General features: G+C 34.1%; 1 protein-coding gene across 1 annotated transcript in view; it reads left to right on the top strand.

The window, feature by feature from the left end:
- Window positions 1-13,967, top strand: part of Polr3A (RNA polymerase III subunit A) — a 31,831-nt gene that overhangs the window by 1,026 nt on the left and 16,838 nt on the right. The window contains exons 3-11 of the mRNA XM_085948451.1: window positions 3,044-3,193; window positions 4,557-4,898; window positions 5,207-5,361; window positions 6,310-6,487; window positions 6,601-6,738; window positions 8,336-8,533; window positions 10,017-10,141; window positions 11,293-11,404; window positions 12,226-12,458. Coding sequence (XP_085804577.1) covers window positions 3,044-3,193; window positions 4,557-4,898; window positions 5,207-5,361; window positions 6,310-6,487; window positions 6,601-6,738; window positions 8,336-8,533; window positions 10,017-10,141; window positions 11,293-11,404; window positions 12,226-12,458 — 1,631 coding nt within the window. The remainder of the gene's footprint in view (window positions 1-3,043; window positions 3,194-4,556; window positions 4,899-5,206; window positions 5,362-6,309; window positions 6,488-6,600; window positions 6,739-8,335; window positions 8,534-10,016; window positions 10,142-11,292; window positions 11,405-12,225; window positions 12,459-13,967) is intronic.

Genomic DNA, 13,967 nt, shown 5'->3' with positions numbered 1-13,967 from the left:
TTTGCTTATCTATTTGTTATTGGTTGATCGATCTCAATTATTTTGATCGGTTTCATCTATATTTCTATCAATCTACTTTCTGAGATAACGAAAGGTAAACATTTTACTACTTCAATACTAACATGGGTAATCAGACAAAAATATTCAGATTAAGGCTATACCTCAGCTGAGGCATGGTCTAAAAATATCGTGACTAGGCGATGCGCGGATTGTACAAATGTTGCGAGCCGAACGAAATATAATTTGTCATAACAATTCAACATGCGTCCATTTAATGTTATGTTTATTGTTATATTACTAATAATAATAGTATATTCATTGACATGTTTTTTTTTTTTAAGTACATATGTAAAGTTTTTTAGTCATCTTTACACGATTTAAGAATATTTTCATCCGACGCCATGACAAAACAAATCGACGTGCAGTCACCTCGACGGCCGGTCTCTGATTTGCGAGTACTGCGAAATTTCATTCCACGTACTGTTCAAAATTATTTGCCGTTTCACTTATGTACGCTCTTAAAACAATTACAACATGAAAATAATTGCATCATTGCGATAAAATAAACCATACGTTATGTCTTGCACCAAGTGACAAGCTGGTCTAGCCATAATAAAGGATGTTTATAGTTGTTGCATATAGATGGTGTGCTTTCACATTTCAATCTTGCACTGAACTGCAGTGATATTGTGCAATACTATGTATGCATTGTTCGATATTCTACAAATTGCACAATCTAATCCCACACTTTCGATTGATAAGATATATTGTACAAATCCTTAATCTGTTCAGAAAATTGTATGGATGTTGTTGGCCGTATCACAGTTCACCATGAGATGTTGTTTTGGAAACCGGTGGCCATATAGCATTGAGATCAAATTCATGTGTAAATAAAATAAGACCGAAGAAAATAGGTAGGTAAATAAATTAGAACTACAATCATATCGTAAATATTTATATAAAATTCTGAATGATTCAAAAGTAGGTTGGCAAGTGTGTGCTCGTAAGTATCAAGTCGTAATATAAGATAATAACACTGTCATTATTAGCAGATATTTGAATTAATGCTCTTGTTGAATCAACAAACAACGCATCATTTTTTGATGCTATATGGCCATCTCTTTCCGGTACGACAAGTGAACTGTGATTAGGCGATTAATGTAATATGTACAATTTATATGTAACTCTTTTAATATACCAATCAAACGACCAACACGATTACACAATATCATTGATCATTTTGGCGTTATATCGAAGGTTTATGTAATATTGTAAAATATGGTGCCAATCAAAACTTAAAATACAGTGCACAATTATTACGCAGTATCGCTGTGGTTCCATGCAATATTAGAATCTATAAGTACATCATCGACATGAGCCGTTTCAACAACCATAAGCGTTGTTTCATTATAGATATTTTATGTTATACTTATTTGTCTACTTGATAGTTTAAGACGTAACGCGTAGTGGTGGCGCAGGAATGTCACATTCACCATTTTATTCACATAAGTTTATAGATTGTAATCACAGTTTAATGAATGGATAATTTTTCATGCATACATCGCACCCCCGCATCTAAACTGCCACAATCCAAAAAACGTCAAACAGAAAAAATCAGCTTTGAAGTTTTTACCTTTCGCATTTTTGTACTGTGTTTTTGAAATATATTTAGATATTGAATGAATTTGGTGACTTAGAGATATGAAATTTTCGGTACATATACTATGAACTGTAGACAATGAAACGTAGTAATGAACTCAAAACACGTAATTTTGGACTTGTGGCGGTTTAGTTCAAATCAAATTCAAATCAAATTTATTTATTTTACATATAATGAACATAACAAATTATAAATTCAAAGCGTTCACGACATGACATAAAATAAGTGTTAATAAATTTAAAAATAAAAATACAGAGGATAAGTAATAAAATAAGAAATAAAATAAGTAACAAAATAAAAGTAGATGGAAGCACACAGAGTGAACTTTGATAGACCCTATCTTAAAAACTTATAAAACAACGTCCACCTAAATTCACCCTCACGTAAGTGGAATATATCAATATCCGAAGCGATTTTATTAAACATGGTTATTGCCCTCCCAATTGGCATTACTAATGGTAGGTTAGTTCTGCACCGTGGGAGAACAAACAATGGATGTCCTCGATTCCTAAGGTAATTATCAGAGACACACAAGCCAACACCACCAAGAATGGCAGAGTTCACATTTACACCGCGTATAAGTCTGAAAAAATATGTAGCTAAATAAAGATCCCTTCTAAATTTTAAGCTACAGTATGTAAGCATCCCTAAGAGAAAATCAGTCAGATAGAGCCACGGATAATATCCATACAGCCGAAAGTAAAGGAGTCTTAAAAATTTCTTTTGGACTCTCTCCACCATAAGACCGTACTTCAACTGATGCGGGGCCCAAACGATAGACCCATCTCAAGTCTGCTTCTAACTAAGGAGTTATAGAGAATTTTTAGTACCGTAACATCCGAAAAGACCCGGGAAGTACGCAAGACAAAGCCCAACATCTTTAGCGCCTTTTTACAAATGGTATCTATATGACCACTAAATGTCAGTTTACCGTCAAACGTAATTCCAAGATCTCTTACAGATGATATTCGCGAGAGAACTCTGCCATGCATCGAGTACTGGAAAAACAATACTCGTGAGGCTTTAGTAAACGATAAAACATTGCATTTATCAATATTGAAGTCCAGTTTGTTACGCCTGCCCCAATCTAATATATTATCTATATCAAGTTGGAGTTGACGACAATCATCCAAGGTGACAACTTCCATGAAGAGTTTCAAGTCGTCAGCAAACAACAAAAACATAGCATTTTTAATTACCAATGCTATGTCATTTATAAAAATCGTGAACAGCAATGGCCCTAAGTTTGAGCCCTGGGGGACACCAGAAAACCAGTTGCGAGGGTACGACATAAGGGATATACTCCTTATTTATTTTTTACTTATATGCTACTTGCACTCTTCAATCCTCAGCTCTGCAATTATTGATTCTTTTCCATTATAGGGCACAAACCAGAAAGACGCCAATTGTCAAACGTGCGGGCGGGGGCTCAGTGAATGCGTCGGGCATTATGGATATCTCGAACTCGTATTGCCTGTCTTTCACGTTGGATACTTTAGGTCTATCATAAATATACTTCAGACTATTTGCAAGGTAAGTGTTCTATCATAACTATTAATTATACTCAGTACTAGTTATAATTACAGATATTGAAGAAGACCTTCTTCTGTAGAGATGGAGCCGGAATACATTCTTACAAACTTTGAAATGAGAGGGTACTTTATAATGTCAAACCATAGAAGGTTACAGTGGAACCTCTCATAACGAGCATAATTCATTCCAGAATCTTACTCGTAAGGTGAAACACTCATTAAGCGAAACAATTTTTCTCATAGAAATTAATGTAAAATACGATAATGCATTCCATGCTGAAAAAAATACTCATTTTTTTTATTTGTAACGTTAATTGAAAGAAAATTACTTATTTTTATTTATGAATTTATGGCAATAACTAATTCTTTTTTACCAGAAAGCTGTCTAGAGACATCTGTTTTTGCGGATGCTTAAATATGACGCGTGAAAATGTGACAGTATTATCATTGAATAAATTGGTAGCACGCATAGCCACCGCTTTATTAGGTGATGCTTCTCAATATACAACGCAACAGTTTCCCATGCTTTCAGCATTTCTCTTATTGCGCCAGAAAATTGTTGCTTTGCTACCTCCTCCTCCTCCACTGACAAACTCTTCACAACTTCTTGCTGTGAAACATGCACTGGCGCTGAATGTCGTGGCACACAAGTCAGTGACGGGAAGAGAGGACTTCCCCTTACCGTCTCACTCGTTATGCGAAATGTCGCTTGTAAAGGGAGCCATTGTTTTACAATTTGTTTCGTTCATTATGCGAATTTCTCGTAATGAGAGGTTGTATTATTATCTGGAAGGATATTTAACATGGTTATAATACATTGTAGTGTACAATCCATCTGTCACTTATGCTGCATTCCCACATGTCGATATTTGTTGTCCAATTATCTCTTGAACATTGAATGTTGAAAAAAAAATTGATAGCAATTTTCGTATGTATTAATTTTAATTGAATCGATAGTCGTAATTAAAATGGCGTCAGGTGAATTTCTTTGACATTATTTCGTCTGATCACTTCAAAACTTTATGAAAAGATGGTATTCATCATATCAGAAACCCAAACAAATACAGTGCAGCCAATTAATTGCATTAAAATCAAAATAAATTGTAAGTTCATAGTACTAAATTGTAAAATAAATGAAGTGCTTAAATGAAACAAATATGCCATTATTGTGCTAAGAAAAGAAGAGAGATTTATACAATGCACTCTCTCTTTCTCTCATGACATGGAAGTTGCAAATGTTCAATTTGAGTTTTTGAATAAAAACTATCTTATTGTTATTCTGAATATGGGTGTATATGGATATAGAATTAACAAAAAACTCACTGTATAATTAAACATTCATTAATTGGCTATTTTTGTTTTAGGAGTGTGCCTGTGTTCTGTTGAGCAACACAGAAAAGGCGATTCTGAGGAAGCGTCTGCTCAATCCACAACTCTCTTATTTAACGAAAAAATCACTTAGAGCTCAAATTCTCAAAAAGGCAAAAAAGGTAACCAAATGTCCCCACTGCGAAGTCATCAATGGAATGGTGAAGAAGAGTCCGGCAGGTATCCTGAAGATCGTTCACGACAAATACAGAAGTAAAAAAGCAACAGATCCTTTGGTGTGCAAAGTGATGGAGGATTTTTACGAAGCCAAAGAGTCTAATAGAGAAATTTCCACTATGATAAACAGCGCCTTATTAATTGATATGAATCCATTACACGTATGTATAATGTTACGTTAATATTATTTTTTAGATAATATGTAGTGATTTCCTAATCAATTTATCTCATTTATTGGTACAGTTTAGTTGACAGCATTGTACTAATGCAGCATTGAAAAAATCTACTAATGACCTCATTGCCTTCAATCTTGACCTTCATAATTTGCTGAACTTAGGAGCATGGATCCATTTTAAGTGAAGCAACTAATAACGAACTTGTTTATTAGCATTTTTTATATTAATGGTGATGTGATAATACATTTGTACATTGTTGCAACACTTAAATAATTGTAAATATTTGTCCACAGGTGTTGAAGTTGCTTCGACGGATCCCTGAAAATGATATTCCACTGCTAGGTATGAACAGTACTCGGTCAAGACCTGAAGATCTCATACTAACCAGATTACCAGTTCCTCCAGTATGCATCCGGCCGAGTGTGGTGTCTGAATTGAAACCAGGAACGTTAGTAACACTTTTTTTCTGTCTTAAGTGATTTATTTTTTAACATATTATGCACATTACACATTATCATGTTAAGACGTTTACAATGTGGTATTTAATAAAATATATTATAGTTTAGTGAATTTCAACAAAATTTTAAAACCGTCAGCCGGAGTTGATCCACTATTGTAGTTGATCCCTAAGCTCATTTCAGCCTACTTCTTGGTCGTATTTGTTAAGTTGGCAAAATGATTTTAGTGTTTATTTCAAACCAAACTAATGTGTACAGAAATTCAGGACTTTCACAAAATGAGATTTAAATTGAAAAATAACTGGTTCTAATCAAACGAGTTACATAAAAATATATAGAAAATATTACCCTCAAAAGAGAGAAGAGAGAGAGAGAGTTTCATAATAAAATAAAATTTCATAAACAAAATACACGGAAAGAACAAGAGGAAACAGTTCTGATCCAGAAGTTATGGCTGCGACCACATGGGTGATTGACTGGCGTGTGTTGCCTTCCTCTCTCCTCCTCATCATGAACACTCGTTATACCACTCGAAAACTCAGTACACCACTTCCTGACATTCCGCTGTTTCATCACATTACCATAATTGGATGTGAGACGACGATGGGATTCAACAGGATGGACTCCTTCCTGGTTGAGAAACCGAATGATTGAACGCACCTCGCAGGCAGCGGGATTCGACAGCGGAGTGTCCATCTCAAACAGACGCAAACGCCATACTGAAACAGCTACCGCGCCGGCTCACCAGTCATTCTGGAGAGGAAAGTCTACACTACACGCGAGTGCTGCCATGTTTTGAGAAATAACATCCGCGTCGCCAAAAATGAATAAAGGTCTTTAATTCTTGGACAACCCTCGTATATAGTACACAGTGACAACCGATTTATTTACATGTTGTTAGGTTGAGGATGCTAACAATACAATATTATTTTCTTCAGGAATGAGGATGACCTCACGATGAAACAAACTGAGATATTGATGATCAACGATGTGATACAGAAACACATGACTAGCGGCGGAAAGATTGAACTAATTCAAGAAGACTGGGATTATTTGCAGTTGCATTGTGCCCTCTATATTAACAGCGAGATGTCTGGAATACCGATAGCTATGCAGGTAATCATCAAAATGATTCTCTGAAACAATCGATTTTTTTCCATTTATATATCTTTTTTGTGATAATGTTAATAATATTCATGTAGTAAAACTACTGTTTTGATTTTTTACAGCCTAAAAAACCTGGTCGAGGGTTGGTCCAGCGACTAAAAGGCAAACAGGGAAGATTCCGAGGAAATTTATCCGGGAAAAGAGTCGATTTCTCTAGCAGAACTGTTATCTCCCCCGATCCTAACCTCCAAATACAACAAGTAAGAGTCTGATATTTCGCAGTGCATCGGCTGTTTAAGGGATAGCGAAAAAAATGTAAACAATTGTGGTGGATGGAAGAAGATGGCATAGGACTAGTGTCAGATCACATCTGTCATTTGTGACTTGCAAATATTCACACAAACAACGATCAAAAAGCCTTGCAAGCATTTGTATTATTTGTAATATTGATTAAATACACAAAGACATATGACTAGCATTGTTAAGTATATAATAAACACCTCAAATTTTTTCTAGGTGTTCTTGACGTGTTTTCAATTTATGTATATTATGTATGTTCAATGAAAGAATGTCACATTCTCAAATCTTGTGAATTATTCATTGAATTAAAAAGATAGTTTATTCAATTATTATTAGCATGTACGTTATAACCAGTGGCGGCTCGTCCATATGCACTGCGGAACTGCAGCACCCCCAAGAAAATTGAGAATAATCTAATATTATAATATACATGAATTTATGTATATTATATGAAAGTATCGATATTATTTAAGCATGTATTAAGCTCGCCTGCGCACCGATACATCCAATAATTATCATACACCGCTAATATCAGAAAGTGACCATCTTTATGATTTTATGTAGTACCGTTTTCAGTGGAATATGCTCGAATGGGTGAAGGAGGGGCGCGGGGCTCGTAGCTGGAAGCTTGATCGGTACTGCCGGTCCGACAGTATTTCGCCGTTTCTGGGCTTGCGCGCGGCAGCGAGGAAAGAAATATAGCTTTAATGCTTTATTAACATTGTTAAAATTTATTTCTGCAAGCAATTGATATTCTTCATTTTAATAGTGAATGTAAATATAATGTGAAGTTCTTTATTTTATTATTAATATAATTAATAATTTATATTTTTGATGTTAATAGTAAAATATCCAAATAAACATTATTTATTTTGAATCAACCGCAGCACCCCCAGATATCTTATCCACGAGCCGCCATTGGTTATAACTAAAATTTGGAGAGATCTTAGCGCCGGTTAGTAATGATAATTGTAACTGATACCTTAATTTAGAAACACATGAGTCGATTTCCAAAATTAATGAAATTTGTAAACCATTCTAAGATATTGGAAAAACTACTAGTTAATTTTGTCTTGATTAGATGGACACACGTGGCTTAATTGGTAAAGCACGTTGCTGAGAATCCAGATTCGGGTTCGGGTCTTGTTGGACGTCTTATTTTTTTCAAAAAGATTTTTTCTAGTAGGTATCTGAGGTGTTTTCAAATCATGTGAATTATTTGTTGAATTAAAAAATACGATTTACATCTAATTGTATTATTAACAACGTTGACATTTACTTTCATGATATCTCAGCACAATACGAAATTCTTCCCATGTCAATAAAAAAATATACGAATCCAATATATCCACAATGCATATATTGATTCAGTTAACCTCAATTAATTTATTTAACGTTTATAATATAATGCCAATAATACTGGCCGATTGCGGTGTGACTGATTATTAAGAGTTAGTAACATAATGGTAAAAATTGATGTTTGTTTAGAGCTTTATATCTACAAATTAAACCTTAACATTTTAGTTAGTTTTAACAATAAATTGCCTTTTCTCCCAGGTCGGAGTTCCAGTGCACGTGGCCAAAATTCTAACGTACCCTGAGAAAGTGTTCCCGGCCAACTTGCAGTGGCTACGGACCCTCGTGTGCAACGGTCCCGATAAGCATCCCGGAGCCAATTACGTCCAGCAGAGAGGATCGGCATTTAAAAAGTTTCTCAAATACGGCAACCGTGAGAAGGTTGCACAAGACTTAAGGGTAAGTTGTTGAAGTTGCAAGTTCACATATTTGAGCTCTGAGATTTATTTACCAGGTTTGTATAAATGTTACATAAAATAGTTTTTTTATGGACTGTCATTATTTAAAATATTCAAATGAAAAAAATGAGTTAGTGTGCATGGTACGCATGCTGGAAGTTAAACATCTTTGCTGTGAGTGCTGGGATGGCAAACGGTTCCAAGAATTTTTGCTACAGATAACACATACTTAGTATGTTAATATAAAATATCCAAATTTTTACTTTGTAATTTTCATAAATTTGTTTCATTTCAATTTACATCATCTGTAGGGCAGTGGGGAAGGGTGGAGGTAGGCTGTTAAGATCCAACATAAATAGTGCACACTAAACTTTGTTAGTCATACGTATTTGTTTTTATTGAAGTACATAAGACTACATGTCGCACCGTGAGTGTAAAACCAAGGCATCTGCAAATTTTTCAATTTCGAGATTAAATGCAAAACAACTGCAAAAGTCGTGAACTTGATAATGTAAAAGTGAAGTAACTGAAAGAACATGCAATATAATGGAGATATAAATCAAATATTAAGGTTTTTTTATAGAAACTCTATTTCTCCTAACAAAACGAAGACTTCAAACCCTAATATATCCAAAATATGTCTTTTGCAGATGCCTTGGTTTTACACTCACGGTGCGATGTGTAGATAGTGTCTGTTAGCTTTTAAAATTCAATTTAACCCTGCCTAATCCTAGCCATAGTAGATAGTAGTCAAAAAATATTCATTTATTTATAAAATATCTAAAATTATGCCATTATTAAGAATATTTTTTATTGATTACGGTTATGTTTAGGCAGGGTTTAATGAATTTAAAAAATCACCATCCGTAATAATATGTATTCTTAATTCAACGAAAACAAATAAGTCTAACTGAAAAAGTGTGCACTATTTTTGTCGGATCGCCCATTAAGAGGTTTAGGCAGGATTTAATTGAATTTAAAAAACTAACCAGCACCATCTGCAAATTGTATTCTTAGTTCAATGAAAACAAATAAGTATGACTGACTAGTGTGCACTATTTATGTTGAATCTTAACAGCCTACCTCCATCCTTCGCCACTGCTGTAAGGTGTCAATGTATCCACCCCACAGAAATATCAAGAGGGTACTCGCACCTGAACATTTGAATTAAAATTCATCTGGAATTAGCACCGGTCAAACAAACCACATTTGAATCAAATCAAAAACTTACTAGTATTTATCATACTTTCATTTTTAATAATTTCATTTTTTAAATCAAATGTAACGCTTTTTTGTTTTCAACTGGAATAATAATTATTCCATTGGTGTACCCTGGCTTAACAAGTATAACTTCATCACAAAAAATTTTGGAAGAATCTCATGTAAACAGTATCTTCAACTTTTTTTGATCCGTATACAGCTGATAATCAAATATAAGCTTGTACTGTTAGTTAATTTACACTAATAATTTTTTTATTTTTCAGAGTGGTGACGTAGTGGAGAGACATCTTGTCGACAATGACGTAGTCTTGTTCAATCGGCAGCCATCTTTGCATAAGTTGTCTATTATGTGTCATAAAGCAAAAGTTCAGCCGCAGAGAACATTCAGGTAGGTTTTATGAATAGTCTCATCTAATTGTATTGCACTAATTGAGTGTGAATAGAAAACACAAAAAATTACTTATTTCCGTATTCAGTGTCCCTGCATATTGTACAATCTGCAAGTGACTACAACTTGTTATTCTATGTTATTCGTCAATTGTCTGATGAATGAATATACATGTCTTCGTAGTTCAGTGCATAAGGCACTGGCCTTTCATCCGTTTACCCCGAGCTCGATTCTCGGTGAGGTTATAATATATTTAAGTGATTTTTTCTAAGTCGAGGTGTTTGTGATTGTTTTTCTTCCATTACGTAATATACAGTATGTCAGTGGCGAAGGGTGGAGGTAGGCTGTTAAGATCCGCCATAAACAGTGCACATTAAACTTTTTCAGACATACACATTTGTTTTCACTGAAATAAGACTACAATTTACAGATAGTGTTGGTTAGTTTTTAAAATTCAATTAAACCCTGAGAACCAAGCCATCATAGATAATAGTCAAAAAAATACATGTCTATCTATAAAATATCTAAAATTATGCAATTAAATCATACATAACTTTGAATTTTTTATAAATAGAATAATATTTTTTATTTATTATAGTTTGGTTTAGGCAGGGCTTAATGAATTAAAAAAATTAACCAACAATATGTGTAATATGTATTTTTAATCCACAATGAAAACAAATAACTATGAATGAAAAAGTGTGCACAATTTTGTCATATTTCCCAAATTAGACCAAAACTATTATGGTTTCGTTTAGGCATGGTTTAATTGATTAACTTTTAACTTTAACTAACTAACATCAACTAACACCATCTGTAAATTGTAGTCTTAGTTCAATAAAAACAAATACATATGACTAAAAAAGTTTAGTGTGCACTATTTATAGCGAATCTTAACAGCCTACCTCCACCCTTCGCCACTGCAGTATGTATATATAGTCTACTAAATTAAATTTACTATATTGCAAGCAGTATGACTGTCTTTTCGATTGAAGTTACCACCTGGTGTTATTATTTTGTAATCCATCTGCTCTAAAATGGCTGATGAATAAAACGATATCTTCGAGGTTGCAAAATACTCACAGCTCACTGTCACGAAAATAAAAACCGACGTAGACGAAAGTTCATTAAATATGCGGGTATATTTACAGATTCAACGAATGTGTTTGCACTCCGTATAATGCTGATTTTGATGGCGATGAGATGAATCTCCACCTTCCGCAGACCGAAGAAGCCAGAGCTGAAGCGCTTATTCTTATGGGGGTAAATAATTTTTAAATTTGAATTGAATTATAAATTCAGTTAATTCAGAAGTTATTAAATCCTCATGAATAATTCATGTATCTAAGAAAATTCTCATAATAATTATTATAATACAAATTATTTGTTATGAATCGATGGTATGTTTTATTTTCTGTTACACCCACGATGGTTACGCGGTTTAAGCGTCGGCCTGTAGCGTCGTGGGTCCCAGGTTCGATTCCTAGATCTGACAAGTACACATATTGTTTTTCAATTTGTGTATGAGTCAGAATATGCACCTAATAGGTTGAGCAAGTGGCTGACATCCATTTCTCATAAAAACAAAAATCTGTCAATACAAACCTCCACTCTGTGGAGGGCCATATGCTCTTATTAGGTTCTGACATGGTCGGAAAAAATACATTCACCATATAAAGACTTTTACAGGAATTTAAGCATTAATATTATTATACCATGTGGTTATAATTTCCAGTGATGGGATAGACGATTCTCAATTATTTTATTTAGATAGCTCAGTTAGAATAGTTGGATGAACAATCACAAATATGTCATACCTATGTAATATGTCATAGCTACATAATAGTGAAATACCAAAACTCTAATTACTGCTATTGTAATAACAGTATGTCGTTGGTACAATATAATAAAACATCACAATAGGTCATCTCTTTTAATGCACCAACCTACAGAATATTAATTTTTCTTTTGCTACTAATTCAACCACAATAAAAACATTTTGGAATCGCCATAAAAAAATCTTTTTTATTCCACTTGAAAATCGATCTGCAAGTATACTTATTGTTTTTCTTTTTTTTTTTTAGAACAAATCAAACCTAGTGACACCACGAAATGGAGAACTCTTGATTGCGGCAACTCAAGATTTCATAACTGGTGGATATTTGATGACTCAGCGGGATTGCTTTTTCTCCAAAGAGCAGGCGTGCCAACTTGCAGCTTGCTTATTGGCCGCCGATGATGCCTCCATTAAAATTGAATTGCCCATTCCGTGTATACTAAAACCTAGAATTTTGTGGAGCGGGAAACAGATATTTAGGTAATTCTATTTCTTTATTTATTCAATTATATTTGATTAGAGTCACTGTCCTTAATCCGAGCATATGGATAGCACGCGGCTCTTTCAAGAATCAAAGAACTTTCTTGAACCTTTTGACATTACAAAAAAAAAATAATTTTCAATTTAAAAACTAATAAAAAATAACCTAAACTATGCGGCCTTCTAGGACCCCATAAACCAGTCGCTGGACTGTATGGCTGAGCTACATCTAATGTCACATCTTCATCTTCAATGTGACGGGAGACTGCATGCACCACTTTGTTATCTCCGCATTACTTTTAAAGTCATTCGCCCATTATCAGCCTCAAGCAGTTGTTTTCGAAGCTCAGTATATGGTTGCTCCGAGGCTTAATGTTTATCCTTCCTATCCGGATTGCAAGCATTCTTTGATACATACCATCTCAATTTGTCAGTTGTCTTTGATTTTTTTTTTTTTTTAAATTCGTTTATTGAATTCCTTGCTTTTTCGTACAAGGGTTATTACTTAAGTATTACATTATTCATATTTCATTTACATAATTTACAGTTAAGCACAGTATTGTAAACATAAAGAAAATATAAAATATAAAGAATATTAAAATATGTGTTAAAGTAAAAAGTTAAAGAAAAAAAGTACAGAGATATATAACATATTAAAGTATAAAATATAAAAGAAAATAAAAGCATATATAAAAATTTGTGTTAGAGTAATGAGATAAAAATACAGAGATATATAAAATATAGATAATAATAAAGATGTGTTAATTAATGATATAAAAAGCACAGAAATAATTTAAGTTATTATAACAGAGTAAAATAATAGTATACATTATATTGATATGAGACTGTGAGGGTGTGTGCCTTCTGTGCTGTGTTGTGTTTGTGTTTATGTCCCTCCGTTTACTGTCTTTATTTTTTTGATGGCTTTTGTTAGGTATTCAGTGAATAGTTTTCGTGTTGTTTTGTTGTTTAGTATTTTGTCTGGTTTTGATAAGTCTATTGTGATGTTTTGCTGGTGGCACTGTACCCCGAGGGTCCACCTTTCTTTCTCAAGTATAGGACAATCGGCCAATATGTGTTTGACTGTCTGAGACACGACTCCATCGCATGGACAATGATCGTCGGTTCTCAGTTTAAACCTTTTCAGGTAGGCTCTCATTGCCCCGTGGCCCGTCAGCATTTGTGTGAGTTCATGATTGAGTGTGGTGTTGTGTGTGAAGTGTTTTCCTGAGTTTATGTCTGGTATGAATATTTTTGTTGTCGATCCAGTGGTGGATTCAGTGTATCTTTTGTTCCATAGATATGTGGTGTCATCTTCTAATTTCCTCTTTGCGAACGTGAGAGGGAATTTCGTGTAAGTGGTGGGTCTTTTGTCTGTGGTGGCTTGTTTTGCGTATTTATCTGCCTCTTCGTTTCCGGCTATGCCAATGTGACTCCTTATCCAGATGAACCTGGGGGTGATGTTAATGTTTCTCAGGAGTGAGCATAATGTCAGGCTGGCTCTTACGA

The sequence above is a fragment of the Rhyacophila brunnea genome, unplaced genomic scaffold (genome assembly GCF_057557595.1).
Source record: "Rhyacophila brunnea isolate RB1 unplaced genomic scaffold, BYU_Rbru_1.0 scaffold_20, whole genome shotgun sequence".
Classification (NCBI taxonomy): Eukaryota; Metazoa; Arthropoda; class Insecta; order Trichoptera; family Rhyacophilidae; genus Rhyacophila; species Rhyacophila brunnea.
This window is presented reverse-complemented; position numbering and strand designations above follow the sequence as displayed.